This window comes from Alosa pseudoharengus, unplaced genomic scaffold (genome assembly GCF_046254945.1).
Source record: "Alosa pseudoharengus isolate Yale_2024_CS ecotype anadromous, Long Island Sound unplaced genomic scaffold, YU_APseudo_1.1 YU_APseudo_1.1_scf_4, whole genome shotgun sequence".
NCBI lineage: Eukaryota > Metazoa > Chordata > Actinopteri > Clupeiformes > Clupeidae > Alosa > Alosa pseudoharengus.
In genome coordinates, this window is record NW_027468774.1 from 11,804,842 (window position 1) to 11,821,032 (window position 16,191).

At 41.0% G+C, this 16,191-nt stretch overlaps 2 protein-coding genes across 2 annotated transcripts in view; both read left to right on the forward strand.

Moving 5' to 3' along the window:
• Positions 1–800: 800 nt before the first annotated feature.
• pyya (peptide YYa) lies at positions 801–7,517 on the forward strand. The gene is made up of 4 exons (XM_076264864.1): positions 801–890; positions 1,637–1,824; positions 5,405–5,488; positions 7,214–7,517. The coding sequence occupies exons 2-4, from the start codon at positions 1,637–1,639 to the stop codon at positions 7,236–7,238; spliced, it is 297 nt and encodes a 98-aa protein (XP_076120979.1). The 5' UTR covers positions 801–890; the 3' UTR covers positions 7,239–7,517.
• Positions 7,518–10,110: 2,593 nt separating this feature from the next.
• The window catches only part of mpp2a (MAGUK p55 scaffold protein 2a), a 29,035-nt gene continuing 22,954 nt past the window's right edge, over positions 10,111–16,191 (forward strand). Inside the window, exon 1 of the mRNA XM_076264865.1 lies at positions 10,111–10,152. The gene's annotated coding sequence lies outside the window, so the exon portion shown is untranslated. The remainder of the gene's footprint in view (positions 10,153–16,191) is intronic.

Below are 16,191 nucleotides of genomic sequence, written 5' to 3' on the forward strand. Positions count from 1 at the left end.
AAACAACTCTGTCAATTTTACTGTGTACGTACATATATATAAAATGATACGTACATATATATAAAATGATACGCACATATATATAAAATGATACGTACATATATATAAAATGATACGTACATATATATAAAATGATACGTACATATATATAAAATGATACGTACATATATATAAAATGATACGTACATATATATAAAATGATACGTACATATATATACAATGATACGTACATATATATAAAATGATACGTACATATATATAAAAACAACGAAACAAAGTACAGACTAACTGACGGAAATCTGCGGGATTTGTGCTGTGCGCAACAAATGTCCGACAGATCGTGAAGCTCATTATAACTGCGCTAGTGGATGATAATGCGTAAAGTGCACGTACAACCAGTTGCCGAAGTTTTGTAGCACTGTGTTGCCAGCTTCGTCACGACGCAAGAGTGGCTTCACAAAGGAAATCAATCCACAAGAGAGGCAGTGAGTCATCGTGCCGTCCAAAAGTCTGCGAAGTTACAGGTCGTCATAGGCCAAAGTGTCACGGTCCATAAAAGACCCCATCAAATTGGAATGCGATTTACTGTCAGCAAGGAAGGTTTCGTTTGTACCACCACTGACTTAATCATCAGGTGACGTGAAACTCATTTGGAGGCGGAGTTGCGTCGTCTGTGCGCACCTCTGCCACGGATAGTGGTCCCCCCAGACACTTCTGCCTATATATACCTCTTAAGCGGCAGGTGGAAGAAGACATACCAACACTTGGCAAACAAATCCAAGTTGGACAACATCCCTATAGACGTGTGGCAGAGCCGTCAGACAACCTTACCGGGGAGACAACACCTAACGCAACTTTAAGCAACAACTTGAGACGCTTCATTTAGAAAAGTAAGTGATGCATGTGTTTAAAATGTGCAAATGTATGGCAACGTTGTTATGGGATTAACAACGTACGTATAATTTAACAGACATCTAGGATGACAATAATTTACAAATATCTATTTAGCTATTTATGTCGGTTTTGTTGGTGTAATCGGACCTTTGTATCAGACAGCAGTCGGACAATCTAATTCGAGTAAAAACTGATGTCTGAATCTACCCACTGTTTAAATATACCTGACATAAGATGTTCAACTCGCTTTCTCGCTTTTACTCTTTGGAGTAAAAAGTTCAAAGTTGTGGTTTGCTGTGCGCATTCAGATTCAGCACCAAGGAGAGCGACTGTTTGGAAATGCCCCACTTTTGACGCTTTGCTATTAGATATATGTTAAACAATTTCTGTCAGTTTCTGCCTCTTCAGTCTAGTTGGTTCCAGAAAGAGAATGCAATTATAGAAAATGGTAGTGGTTCTGATAAAGCAAAATGCATTTGGTGCGTATCACAAATAGCCCGTGCGCTAGGTGTGAGTTCAGCGAAGGTTCTAAGTCAAGACTGTTTAGTAAAGCGCATCAACCCATATGGGGAAAGAACGTGAGTGGTAAATTTTGCTAATTTCACAAATTTGAATTGGTATGGATAGCTTTTCCTCATCAAATCTCTTAACAAACCCAAATAGCTAAAAATGTTTAATTTCAGAAGGTAGGCTATGTTATCTGTCGATATGTGTTAACCATAACCTCTGAATTAACTCGCAGATGGCCATAATCCTGAAGCCCTGGACAGTCCTGGTCGCAGTTGTCCTGTGCGTATTAATCTGTCTCGGTACCTTTGTGGACGCGTATCCACCCAAGCCAGAGAACCCCGGCGAGGACGCGCCACCCGAGGAATTGGCCAAGTACTACACGGCACTGAGGCATTACATCAACCTTATCACAAGGCAACGGTAAGCGCTGGCGTTCTGCCATCATAATAGATTGAAGATTTCACTCACTCCATTTTTTGGAAACTGACTGACTTTTTTTGTGAAAAACATAACTTTCTTATGTGTGTCTCGTACTAAATAACTAAATAACTTGGAACTACTGTAGCAACGGCGATTTAACACTTATAACTGAAGCTTCATTCTTCCTAAAAACAATTTGAACTGTAATTAAATCAGACAAAGACCATCACTCACAGAATCACAAGCTCTTAAGTTAAATGCGTAAGAGGAGACTCGGAATTGTATTGATGAAGACTCCAAAATGTGTTCTAGCCGGTGCATCCTGGGGCCCTTAACGTTTGGTGAAATTTGAGTAGGACGCTCATCTTAGTTGAAATTATGTATAGTTATTTTGTGCTCTCTCCGATGTTCAAGTAAAACTACAACGGACTTCCAAATGGTAGACTATCCGTGAAACATTTCTGGATCGCCATTTTGACACTTCAAGTGTAGGCTTTCTTGTAATTTGGTGTCTAAAAGGACTTTTATAATGGAGTGGCCTCTTCAAAGACTCATATGATGATCTGTATAAACATTTTGATGTCGGGTTGAGGATCTGATTCCGTTATTATTTTTAACAGAGTTATATGTCCCGAATAGTCTCGTGTGGCTGCTGAGGTACCTTACAGAATGACGCATTTGTCATGAAAGCAAAAAATGAAGCAGTTTTTTTTACCTAGAAAAGAACACTACAGCTGGGTCACAGCATGAAAGAAACAAATGAACTCATCCAGAAATATGGATTCTAAATTGACATTTACGCTCGCCGTGGAGGGTCATCAGTGAATCATGACCAGAGTAACAAAGTATGATGCTTCTATACGATGTGATACTCCCAGGTAGCAGGTGCAAGCAACGTCTTTCATCGCTATAACCGGTCAGGCGCTCAAGCGCAAACGGAAAGCGGTAAATTGTCTAGCCACTGGGAGCGCCGCATGGACACATGCGGAATGGCGCGCCGCGCGGCGCCCTATCTAGCGAAGCAATTCCGGTAGGAGGTATGGCAATTTAGGAAAGGCTAAAGGACACGCTCGAATGGAAATCTGAGTTGGTCTGTAAGTGGAGCCAGTGATCGTTGTCGGAGTGCAATGTTCTGTATTAGTTGCTGCCCCCTTTTATGCAACTACTGGTTGAGTGGTAATCGGGCTGAAAGTCAAGTGCTCACAGCGCGTTAAAGTATTTCTGAACAATTATGCACAATTTGGGTGCAGCATATATGTTCTAATTTCTACCAACCGATTGGATTAGGGGGGTATATTACACAATTACATGCTGTGGTGCTAGCCTGCTGATAGGTGCTCTGAAACCATCCAGTTTTCAAGTATTAACTTTCACTGTAATAAACACTTGTCCAATGTAACCCAAAGTACCCAACGCCTCCTCACAGGGTCCACCTTTTCATATACTAGCTGTGCACTTTTAGCTAAATATGGCTATACTGAGGCAAGAGATTTAAATCAACAGTTCCTAATGTGTTACTTGTTTTTGGGACAGAAAGAAACAGAAAAGATACAGACTACAGCAGACTGTCAGAACAGTTACGCTCATTTTATGCCAGACAGATGCATATGTTTCTAGCAGTTCACCTTTCAAGGCATTTAACTGGCCATTGGGTCAGATAAATTAAACATGAACTTTTCTAGCATTTAAGATGCATGTCATTGACCTGTTTCAAATTTAACGTTGACAAAAAGGCTTTAATTTGCACCAAGCTGTTAAAAAAAGGTCAGATGTAACCACTAGCGCATTCATAATAATTTGCATTAAAAGATTACAAAAAAAGAGTCCAGCGTCTGCATGCTCCACTTCCCAGTCATGGGGTCAGATGTGGCAGTGAGAAAAAGCATTTAAAATACAGAAGTGAATGCCACCCACCCAGTTAATTACACAGAATAAAGGAGAGAATTGCAAGGCTCTACGAGGCTCTGTTGACAGAGGCAACGATATCCCACCAGGAATTATTTCTTTCAGACAGGCCAAGGGTTAAGTGGAGTATGGAGCTGGCAGTTACACTTGGGGTTAATTGCAAACCCTGTGACACTAATATGTTCCTCTGGCAACAGAAATTGCCCTGGTGTTTCTTATTAATGCTGCTTAGTGAGAGTTTGCGTCCTCATTACTAACAAAACCTCTACCTGAACTGACTGTGGCACTCCACTACAGGTCTTTTATCTGATATTATGAAACTTTTCAATCTCAACAGAAAACAGAATTTTAGTTTTCTCTCCTTACCAGAGTTGTAATGAATTTGCCGTTGTGTGGAACAAACAGGTTTAGTATAAGTATAAGTATATACACTCTTTTGATCCCGTGAGGGAAATTTGGTCTCTGCATTTATCCCAATCCGTTAATTAGTGAAACACACATTGGTAGAGAGTATCTGATTTTGTAAGATATCTATTTATCTCCCAGCATCATGTGTCAGTGTCAGGGATATGTCTGTGTATTATAAAACAAAAATGTTGTGTTTGTGTGTGTGTGTGTGTGTGTGTGTGTGTGTGTGTGTGTATGTGTGTGTGTCTTTGTCCGACACTACCCAACAAAGACATTCTGTAATAATGAAAATAATGGCATATGATTGATTGAAAGGGGGGAAATGAGTTCTAATGGCCGATTTGGCACACCCCTCTCCATTTCCATGACAAAGCTACCTTATAGTGGCACAGGCCCCTGCCAAATTAAAGACTCTTGTATTTACCCGACTTTGAAGTTAGAAATGGCAGAACAAGGATATGAAAGGCTTGTGTTCCTCAGCTGAGCGAGCAGAGCAGAGGAGTGTTGTGGATCTGGTGTCGTTAGATTACCTTCTCTGAAGATCAGAGAACAGCCTGAGAACTGATGGGGGGGGGGGGGGTCTAACTTCCTTTATCCATGGCATCAAGAAAAACGTGATCTGTCAGATAGAAGTTACTGGATAAATAGATAATGCATACCAATAGGAGACACACACACTCTTACACACACACACACACACGCAAACACGCACACACACACACACATACACACACACACTCAAGAAGAAAAAGGAAGGCACTCGATTAGGCAAGAAGAAGGAAGGCACTCGATTAGTAAACATTTTCCTTTGAAAAACATTTTTGACCCTCTTGTGTGTTATAAGCAAAACAATCAGAAAATCACACAGCAAATGTCATGAGAGAGACATGAGTTATGTGTAGAAGAAGCATGTAATTCCTTTCCTTATCGCCCTGGTGTGCTGTGCGGCCTGCAGGTTATCTTCCCTTGTCAAAGGATCCCATGTTGTCTATTTGGCATTCAAAAGCACACATAAAGGATGAAGAGAAGACAGGGTGGGGATTCTGAGAAGCCTACCAGATGGCTCGATGTGCTGCCGTTGACTTGTCAGTGAGACATGTTTATCAAAGACAGCACAAGGACGGGAAGGGAAGGGCAGGGAAGCTGGGCAAAGTCTCAGCGTGGGAATCAAACCCCATTGTTTGTCACAGTGTTGCTCACAACTTGATCTACAGATAGAGTCGCTTCAAAGAATCACAGCGCATTCTTTTGGTGTCTCCTTCTCCAGGTATGGCAAGCGGTCGACACCAGCTGAGGGCATGCTCTCAGAGCTTCTGTTTGGAGACAGCACGGAGCACAACCAGAGATCAAGGTGAGCGGAGAAAAACTCAAACTTTAAGACGAAAACTCAAAATTGCATTTTCCTTTCAAAAATTGGTTTACATAAAAAGCAAAAATTGTTTTGCAATAAAAATGCGGGTGTCGATGAAAATGTGTGATTGAGTTTAGACTCAGATTGTGAATGTGTTGGAGCACCCTGCTGTAATTCGTTTTGGAGAGCCAATATTTCATTATGTTGTTTATGGAAGAGGGGACAGAATAAGTGCTTAAGCATCACAATGGTAAAAACAACAACAAAGAAGTGTTGATGGAGGTTCGGTGAGAACGCAGAACTCAGAGTAACTTATTGGGAAAATCAGACACTCAAACACCCTCAAATGTCTCTTCATCGTGACATTTAAAATAATCCCACTTTTTCGACCTCCCAGCTCCCATATTCCAAAAAAGGCACACCTACGCCTCCCACTCTTTTTCCGTGCACGATTCGAGCTGGTAGGAGAACATGTCAAGTTTGCTCATTGCCAGGGGATGTGCCATACCGCTCCCTCTGTTAATGGGAAAAACAGAGTAGCTCATGAATGTTTCACACTTTCGGAGGATGCTGGGGATAGACAGCATCCCAACCTTGCTCACTTCCTGTCTGGGGAGAGATGTGTGCAGCTGGAACATGACTCATTCAGAATATCTAAACGTGCACAACATTCCACCGTCTACCTGTCCTCAGAGAGGCAGGCATATAGCCTTTTAAAAAGTTTGAGTGAAGGCATAAATAGACACCTACATTTCCATAAATCACTTGGAACTGACTTGGAGAACATGTTGAAGAAAGCATTGAAGAAAATGAAAGCACTCTAGGTGAATCTGCAAGCTAAAACTTAAAATTGTTACCATGTTGTAAGTTGCTTTGGCTAAAAATGCGTCAGCCAAATGTAATGTAATGTAATGTAATGTAATGTAATGTAATGTAATGTAAAGGCTTACGTTCTCATTCAGCTAGAACGACAACCTTTGAACTCTACCCTCAGACCTTGTAAGATATATACAGTAGGAGAGAATCCTTAATGAGCATTCACATGGTGGAGGTTGGCCACATCCCTTGGCCATAACCCAGCTACACCTGAATGACCCATGCAAAACAGTCCAGACATTGTCCAAATCTGACTATACAGTCCCTTACTTAATTCATTCGACTGACGCTTTTACCCAAAGCGACGGACATATGTCGATCATTACCAGGGCCAGTCTCTCCAGAGCAACTCTGGGTTAAAGGCGCTCTAAGCGATGCTGGGTAATGTCACTTCTGTTGACTTTCAAACTAAACAGAGACCCGTGCTGCTCCCGTGCAATTGAAACTCTCAAACATCTCGTCTGTGATTTGCTGGAACAGTTTGTTATGTTTTTATGGGCTAGGTTTGCCCAGGTTGTTTTTGTTGCCGTTTTTGGAGCCTGGGCTGTCCACAGAGATCACATTTTTTTACAGTGTATTCAGGACACAGACAGCCAGCGTTTGGTTAGGTGATGTTTGCAGTAAGTGACATAAAATTTTTAGCCTAAAAAACGCGTGGCATCGCTTAGAACACCTTTAAGTGCCTTGCTCAAGGGCTCAATTATAGCAGCCCTGAATCGAACCTACAACTTCTCTGACTACTGTACACTCGTCCAGCTCCTTAGCCACTACCACCTGCCAAGTATAGAGCCAGTTGATACGGCTTCTTTTTTTCAACCCATTGTTGGATGTTTGTTTTCTGTGTTCCAGATACGACGACTCCAACATGTGGTGACTCCCCCATCCCATCGTTCTGTCGACTGATCTTCACCATGACGATGAGTGAAGTCCACCTGTGCCTCACACCGCAACCCTCCACTGCTGTCCAACAACACATGGCTGTCTGAGAACATTCGTCCTGGAGTTTTACAACAAAAACCTCTCTCTCTCTTCTCTCTCTCTCTCTATCTCCCTCTCTTCCTGCCCTTCCTCCTCCTTTTGTCTTTTCTATCTCTCTTGGTATCATATTCTTTAAATATCTTCATGCCATTCCATTTCATTTCTTTCACATAGAAAATTGTACATAATTTATTATTGAATAGAGAGTTAAAACAAATAATGTAACTGTATCTGTCAACATCTCTATGTCTGACATGTAATCTTTTTTGTTTGTACTGTACAAAATTACTATATTGTGTGTGAATTAAAGTTTATTGGATGAGTCGAACTGGCTTAAGTTTGTACATTCGTGTTCTTTTAACACAACACCATAGCATAACATATACATATAAAATCCAACATTTTTAAAGAGAATTCTCTGTGGCTGCTAACAGTAATGGACTATTAGGGATGGTGACGGTGTTGTCTGTGACATGACAGAACTATACAACAAAACTAATGGGAAACACTAATAGATTGATTGCACAGTCAGATTAAAGTAATATAATATTATTGGTGTGGTGTGACAGACTAAACGGATATTTACAGAGAGTGTGTCCACAGACACAAACACATTCTGCATTCCACATGTGTGCTGTATCACAATCCATACACATCTGAAAGCAAATAATTTGGACTGAAATGAAATAAGATGATTAAATGGATGGTTGCTGTTTCTTCTCCATTGTAATGGCCATTTTAATAGCTGAGCTTTTTATCCTGTTCTTCACACTGCAGCACTCTGCAACCCACGAGGTATAAAGAGGTGCTATTGAACAGAAATGTAGGCTGGAGAACTGGCAATTACAGGGTCGTGATTTTATGGTTTGGGGATTGGCTTTTGCCAGATTGAGAGCTGGCTTGCTGAGGCACTCAAATATGAAAACATAACCACCTCTGTTTCTCATCTATATCTCTCTGCCTTTGAATACTTAAGAGAGATGCAACAACATTATCACATCGAACATAGGTATGGTCTTTTTCAACAAAAAAAAAAAAAACATACCAAAAACAATCTTAGATCGGATCCAGCGAGAATGGAACCCCCCTGGCTCCCTTGATGCTTGTGTTGTCCTGCCTTCCCTCATCTATTCATTCTCACCTCCCCTCTTCTCCACTCTGGCTTTGCCTCCCCTGATGGGCTCATCATATTAAGTTTGTTTGAGCCTCTATTTCCTCTCATCACCAGAAGATGGCAGTCTTGTTGCATTTAATGTCGGATGCCCATTTTAGTGTCGTAGTAGAATATCTTAATGTATGACCTAGTTGCTGTGGTCATGAAATAGAAAGAGAGGAGACAATGACTCATAGAGCCAATTAATATCTATCTATCTATCTATCTATCTATCTATCTATCTATCTATTTGATTGATAGAGGGCCAGTTGTTATTACGTGAGAAGTAGTCAGCAGGTACCTAAAAAACAATTCTGACTAATTGAACTAACCTAACACAGAAGCCACAGATCAAAGCAGTGCTACTAATATCTCCATAGATTCATAACCCCAGTATTAGCATTTTATACATTCTACAAGGCATGAAGAGAGACACTGGCTTTGACTATATACTGAAAAAAGAGCACATCCAGATAAGTATGGACGCTAAAGCCTAATGAATGTGGAGATAGCAGCCAGACCTTGGGAAACCTTTCCACTACTTTAAATCACATTTGGGTTACACCAATACTAGGGAAATATTCACAGAATATCTCTGAACTACAGGTTGATCTCTCTAAAGATTATTTTTAGTTTATGAGGTTCTTATCTCTGAATGAGTTGCGAGTTTGTGACTTCTTATTATAATCTGCTCCATACAAACGTGTCTGTAAGAGTCTCATTGCACTGAAACATCTCTGTTGTCTAGGAGAACTGCACAGATATTGATTAATATCTTGCTCAACCTGTCAGAAATATTTAACAAACTGAATCCAAATTTTCCTAGTCATTTGGTTTAATTATGCTGGGAGTCTGCATCAAGATGCCACACTAACTTCTCAATGGGCCCATGGTGATAGTCCTATTATTAATGATAATCAGTTATTCTTGTTTACTATGATTAAGCTATAGTTAGCCTACTAGGGAATTCATATCATTTTAAAAATCATCCTGACTTTACAAAATACAAACCCATACAAACGTGCAAGAAACGTTTGTACAGCGCCTTACTGTGGCTTGTCTGATATGTTGAATAAACCATGATGCCATGGACGCTGCCTATAGGCCAGTGAACTTAATTTTGATAGCCTGGAGTAGTCTGGTCACAGATCTTACACGTGATTTCCAGACAGACTGTTACTTACCCTGAAAACAACCTTTGATAGATTAGGATACCAATGAATTAATCTGTGAAATGAAACATATAGAAACGTGGAAACCTAATGAAGACTTACAAGGCCAACGGCATCATCTTAAGATCAAAGGTTTGACAAGTTATGTAGCCTATTGAAAAACGAGCCTACATTTTCCACACGTAAATCTACACTTGGACAAAGTAGGCCTAGCTTAGAAGAAAATAAAACATCAACCGAATAAATTAAGATCAATGAGTAAACAATAAAAAGCATCCGAGCACGGACGTGGTGCCTCTTAAAGTAACACGTTTCGTGACTGAAAATGGCATCAGAGATCAGTGGCGCGAGATTGGTGAGGCCAACATCAATGCGTTTCCCCTTTAAGGGTACGCGTCGGCTGGACTGTGGTTTGACGATTGGTGGCGGACCAGGGAGGCTACATCAAATTAAACACAGACAACGACGCGACCACGAGAGCACAGGTTAGTGTTGATAATAGAAATGTGCTATAATAACATCGTCGTTACCTGTAAATAGAGCATTTGGTTGATTTGCTGACGTTATATGCTCACGTGTTATTTCATGTTCCTCATCCTAGTCAACGCAGCCATATGTTTTCCTCCCAGTCAGTCAGACAGACAGACCTACCAGGACGAAACATTGGCATTGTGCATGCATCGCATTGTTTATCTTAGTGCGGAGCGGTTCGTAAATGAGAATCATAATGTTTAGAGAACCAAAATGCCGTGCTACGTAGAAGTTTCCATTGAAAAACATATTCAATGTTCGTTCTTTAGTGTAGGGTGCAAATTAATAATGTATGCTTGGTGGCCCGGCAATGTGTCTACTCTTTATTGCTGCTCCTGCTGCCACAAGGCCAAAATCAGAGCATGATCTAATAAACGTGTAGCCCTTGTTGGCGTATTATGCATGGAGGCACAACAGCACAGGATTCTTACTGTAGTTAATCAACATATAATAACAAACCTATGACAATTTCTGATGACAGTGGCATAATTTAGGCCTGAACATTTGACTGGATAGGTTAAAGAAATGTGGTTGGGCAACAAAGACATGGATATTGAGATAACATTAAGTAACTGTATTTGACATGAAATTGACTAGAAGTTTAAACTATTAATTACTATTTACATTTGATTAATTTCAAACCCTTTTTTGTTACTCCATCCTGTGTGTCTGTCAAGTCTATCCTACAGCTGATCTCTGTGTATGGATCTTCTTTTCCAATTTATAGCCACTATGAACCTCTGCACATTCACACACACACACACACACACACACACACACACACACACAAATACTTCTATGTAACATCGTTCTGTACCAACACTCTATCTAGTCATACGTAAACAACAGACAACCTTTCTGACAGCGAAGAGGCATTTCCTCCCTGTTAGTCCATTTGACTGACTCCAAGCCACTGGAGCAAACTCACGTCAGGTGTATAAATAGTAGTCTGGTTTCTAGAAAATTCTTAACCTACTTTGCTTCATTCTCCCAACATCTCCATCAATCTCCTGAAAACACTGCGCTCAAAAACAGCTGAGATGCCTCTGAGTTGGAATATTTGGCGTATGACCACTGAAGCCAAGTAGGAAAGTAGTGGTATTGTACAAACATGCTTTCCAATTGGCATTCTATCAGTGAGATCCCAAAACTGTCAGTGAAAGTGGTCGTGCATTAGTTCATCAAAATATAGCAGGAAACTGAAACAGAGATTGCTGTGATGTAATGTCTTTGGCTGATGTGACTTGTGGCAAGATAGTAAGCTATTGAATGGTAGTCTGCTATTTTCATATCATCGTTTACATTTAAATGTATTCACTTACCCGACACTTTTATTGAAAGCGAGCGACTTAAAAAAGAGGAATATCATTCATGTTACAATGCTTTAGGAGGAGACCTTGTGCAAACTTTATACCCAGGATGAAATGTTGTGTTATAGCCAAGTTTACAGTCTATAGGCTATCGCCCATCCTTGTTGGTCCCTTATTTTTCCATGTCAGAGAGTAATGTGCTGTTGTGTAGCGTGATTAGCATGCTGTTCTCAGACAGTAGGGCAGGGGTGCCCAACCTTTTTTGAACCACAATCTACTTTTAAAGTTGACAGTGTCCCGAGATCTGCCAAGCCAAATAGAAAGCCATAGTTATCACTGGAACCTACATGTACCGGTATGTAGGCCTCCTACATTCTGCAATTTCAATTCTACTCTTCCTCAGTTTTTCCGCAATTCTATAATCTCAATGCACAAACAGCCAGTAGGCCTATCCCCATGCTCTAAAAAATGATTGGACCCTGTTCATTGTCGCTAGCAGCTATATTTATTAATATTTATTATTATTTTATAATAATTATTGCATATATTAGTAGTAGTAGCAGTGTTATGAGTAGTAGTAGTAATAGTAGGCCACTATTATTATTGACATCATTCTGTTGGCTACGTGAATGGTAAGACTCAGCTCAATGTGAAACAAAATGTTAAGTATTTTTTCAAAGCTGTTAATTTTTCAGCTCAGTGTTGAATATAAACACACAACCTTGTGTTGCATTGTTTTACGCAGCGTCAGTTTGGAAAAGCATTTGCTGCGCAAGTGACTGATCTAGCCTACTGAAATTATATGTTTTAATGCGCATTCCGAGAGTTTGGGGATATTCTCGAATGCTACACAGGGGGTTGTGGTTTTTCAACCTGTTGTCACTCTTCAGGTCAATAAGCTGTTCCTTTCTACAGAGAGATGTCAGACGTCAATTCTGATGTAGCCCAAATAGTGCAAATAACTCAGGTCGTTATTGTATGTGTGAAGGTTTCTTTATTTGGAAAGTCAAATCAGCACTTTCCCCTCGAGTTAAAATTATGCTTGTCTGTGTCAAGGCTATGTAGCCTATTGGTGTGATAGGCTGTAAAGTGAAATTAATAAATATATGAACAAGAGGCTACAAGTGATTGCATCTTAATAGCATTGCCATGACCAAAACAAGAGTGGGCGATGACTGGTTAAAAAATTAAAGATTGAGTAACTGAGTTACTGAGTTTTTATATTTATGAATAGACAATTGGCAATCTCTGGACTGAACAGAATAAGGGAGAAAGAAGCTAGAATGACAAACGTTTATGCGCCTTTTATGAGGAAAATAGTGTTTAAAAATGTCCATTTAAATTGATGTCTTGCATGTTTTACATCCGAAATAAGGAGGATGCAGTTTGATACATCAACCGCAACCAGAACCTCTCTATCCATCCTGCTCTCTGCCATGGTGTTGTGGACACCCCTCATTCGGACACAGCCTGGAGAGTGAGGAGGCTGGGCAGTTGGCTGGCCGTTGACAATGAGTGTTAACTGTGATATGAAGATGACAGGAGCGTGGCTCCGATATGCTGTGAAGATGTCCGTGTTAGGTCCCTGGCGAAGCAAGAGGCATAAGGCAGGAGGCGGACTCTGCACTGACACACACACACACACACACACACACACACACACACACATATACACACACATATGCATACACATGCACACATAGACACACACACATGCATGAATATGCATATACACACACACAGACACACACACCACTCACATGCACACAAATACACACACACACACATACACACACACACACACACACACACACACACACACACACACATAGACACACACACACACACACACACACATATACACACACACACACACATATACACACACACACACACACACACACACACACACACACACGAATATGCATATACACACACACAGACACACACACCACTCACATGCACACAAATACACACACACACACACACACACCATACAACACGCATACACACACACACACACACACACACTGGCACACATACCACGCATATACATACCACACACATACACACACACAGACTATACACACATACACACACACACACACACACACACATTGGGCGGGTCTCGGCCTCAGTCCACACCATGGGGGTTGATACAGCAGATGGTGAGTCAGGGGTGTGTGTGTGATGTCGTAGGAGGAGTGGCCTGTCGTTAGCACAATGTCATAAAATGACCACAAGGAAGGACCCGTATATGTGCACAAGGGACTGTTGAAACCAGGAAGGAAAAGTAAGAGAAGGGGGGGATAGAAAGAAGATGGAGAGAGGGGTGAATTTAGGGAAGGAGGAGTGGAGGAATAAGGAAGAAATGGATGTTTATTGGAGGGATGAAGTGATAGTACGCAGGTGAGGGAAATGAGGAAGGAGCTAGTCATTTGGGAGATGGCTGGTGTTCAGATAGCCAGCCAGCCTAATTACACGTCCTCAGCTGCCACTTTAGGGAGGCGTGTGGGTAGGTAGAGGGGCCGGGGGGGTAGGAGACCCCCCCCCCCCCCCTTATCCAGTCCCAGAGGGGGATGCCACTGATGCTGAGCTTGCAGTCTGTGTGTGTATATGCCACCACGGGAGCGAGTCTAGTCTACCTAATGGTGAGAGCCAGCCCAGGACAGCACCTGACTGGAACCACATTGTGTCAGAGAACAATAACAACTCCTCACACTGATACAGCTGCATAAGACATTTGTTTTTGTTTGTTTCCGCAAATGATGAGCAATTACGGTGTGCATAATTATGTTTTCTTTGTGGAGTTTGGGAGGTTGTATTCATATCTTGTTTGTTCTTTTTCATTGGATATTTTTTAAGAAGTACTTTAGTGTCTAATGAGGTTGTTTTGTCATCGCTGACAGACCAAATTAGCAGTGATTTCTTACTTAATTTCTTAAGTGTTTGTTCCCCTTTTCTCCAAGATCCAGAGAAGCCCTTTGTCTTTAGCTTTGGGGATGTGTTGGCTAGAGCTGTGTAAATAAATAAATCAACTCTTGGGGGTAGAAATGCTAATCAGCACTGACCTCAAATCCACTAAACTCCTGGATACTCAAGCCTTTATTTCATACATATTTATATAAACTGAGGCTTCACCAAAGGGCTGGGGACTAAAATCATCTTCTGTTAGATGAATCATCACCACGGCAATGCCTCAGCAGTCTTAATAATCTCTGAACTGTTTGTGAATATAAGTCATGTAGGATCTATTCATAATCTACCCATAACCACTAAGAGAAAAGTGGATGCAGATTTTGTGTTCAGACATTCTGTTCTAACCCTATCCAAGTTCCAATTCAAGTTGTAAGTTAAGGTTCTGGCACGTCATTGAGTAGCCTCCTCCATGCTGTCTGAATATAGAGCTGGGATTTCCCATCCATCAAAGTCCACTTGCCCTCTTCATCCCAGGAGGATCTGTGGGGGATTCTGTGTGCTGACTGAATGAGTTAATGAGTGACTGAGAGGCATCCCTGCTCCTGAATGCATAATATTTATTGTTCAGGCTATTCATTTGTTTGTTTGTTTTTGCTTCAAATGTTTTCCTAGATGTAGAGGACTGTAAAGCCAATGATAAAAAATAAATACAAATCACTTACTTTTGAGAGTAGGCCCAAAGCCATGATGTCTGCACACAGTATCTGCCTCAAATCATAAAAAGTGTGCTGTCTCACTCTCACTGACAAACAAGCATAAATATTCATGTATGTTTGACTAAGAGAGAGCAAAGCCAAGTCAAGCCAAGCCAAGCCAGCCTGTCAGTCCAGAGGCTCTCTGTGTGATTCACCTGTGCATCAAACAAGCAATTACATTTCCTAATTGACATTGTCCCTATCCTCCTCTCATCAACATTCCGCACGCGCAGATGCAAATGTCAGGTTGTTAACACGCAGGAGAAGGTGAGGAGCGAGAGATGGCCTTCTGGGCCTCTTAACACATCCTAATGGATGACTGAGATTCACTTCCTCAGAGACCAGGAAACCGGGAATCCATAGTGACCCAGAGTGGTTATTGGTATGCATTACCTAAAGTCCCTCAAGGAAGTAGGGCATCCAGAAAGGTGTAGTAGCCTTTCTAGTAGAGCCCTCTGATAAGTAGGTGGAGATCTGGTAATGTATTATCATACCATGCATATCTATAGTCCTATCATATTCAGATGATATCCTTAACTAGTTGAAGTGTACAAGTAGTTGAGTGGTAAAATTCCATTGAAAGTTTTAGGAGTTTCTTTGGTCAGGAATGTTAGTTTTAGGCGGTTTGGACGAAACATTAACGATAATCTTTACAGGATAGTCATTAGGTCTGAATGAAACAGCATCAATCCGCTGTTCAGATGATTCCGATCTTTTCTATCACAATGAGTGGTGTGTACATCGCACTGGATGTGCAGTGCTTCTAACAGCACGGCTAACATCAGTGTCCCCATAGCAACAGGCTTGGTCATTATAAAAAATGTGTGTATCTGTGTCAGCATCATGAGTGTGTCCAGGGTAATCGATGTGTTATTTACTTGGGGATTTCTGTTTAAATGGATTTCATTGCTAAAAATGTTGGAATCCATTTGAGCTGATTTCATTATGAAACTGACAAGGTTGAAGAGTTAATTAAAGGCCTCCGTAGTGTGAAAATCAACTGCTAAAA

Coding starts and splice junctions, on each gene's coding strand:
- pyya (XM_076264864.1), top strand. CDS start 1,637: ATGGCCATAATCCTGAAGCCCTGGACAGTCCTGGTCGCAGTTGTCCTG. Junction 1,825..5,404: donor AACCTTATCACAAGGCAACG/GTAAGCGCTGGC, acceptor CTCCTTCTCCAG/GTATGGCAAGCGGTCGACAC. Junction 5,489..7,213: donor GAGCACAACCAGAGATCAAG/GTGAGCGGAGAA, acceptor TCTGTGTTCCAG/ATACGACGACTCCAACATGT.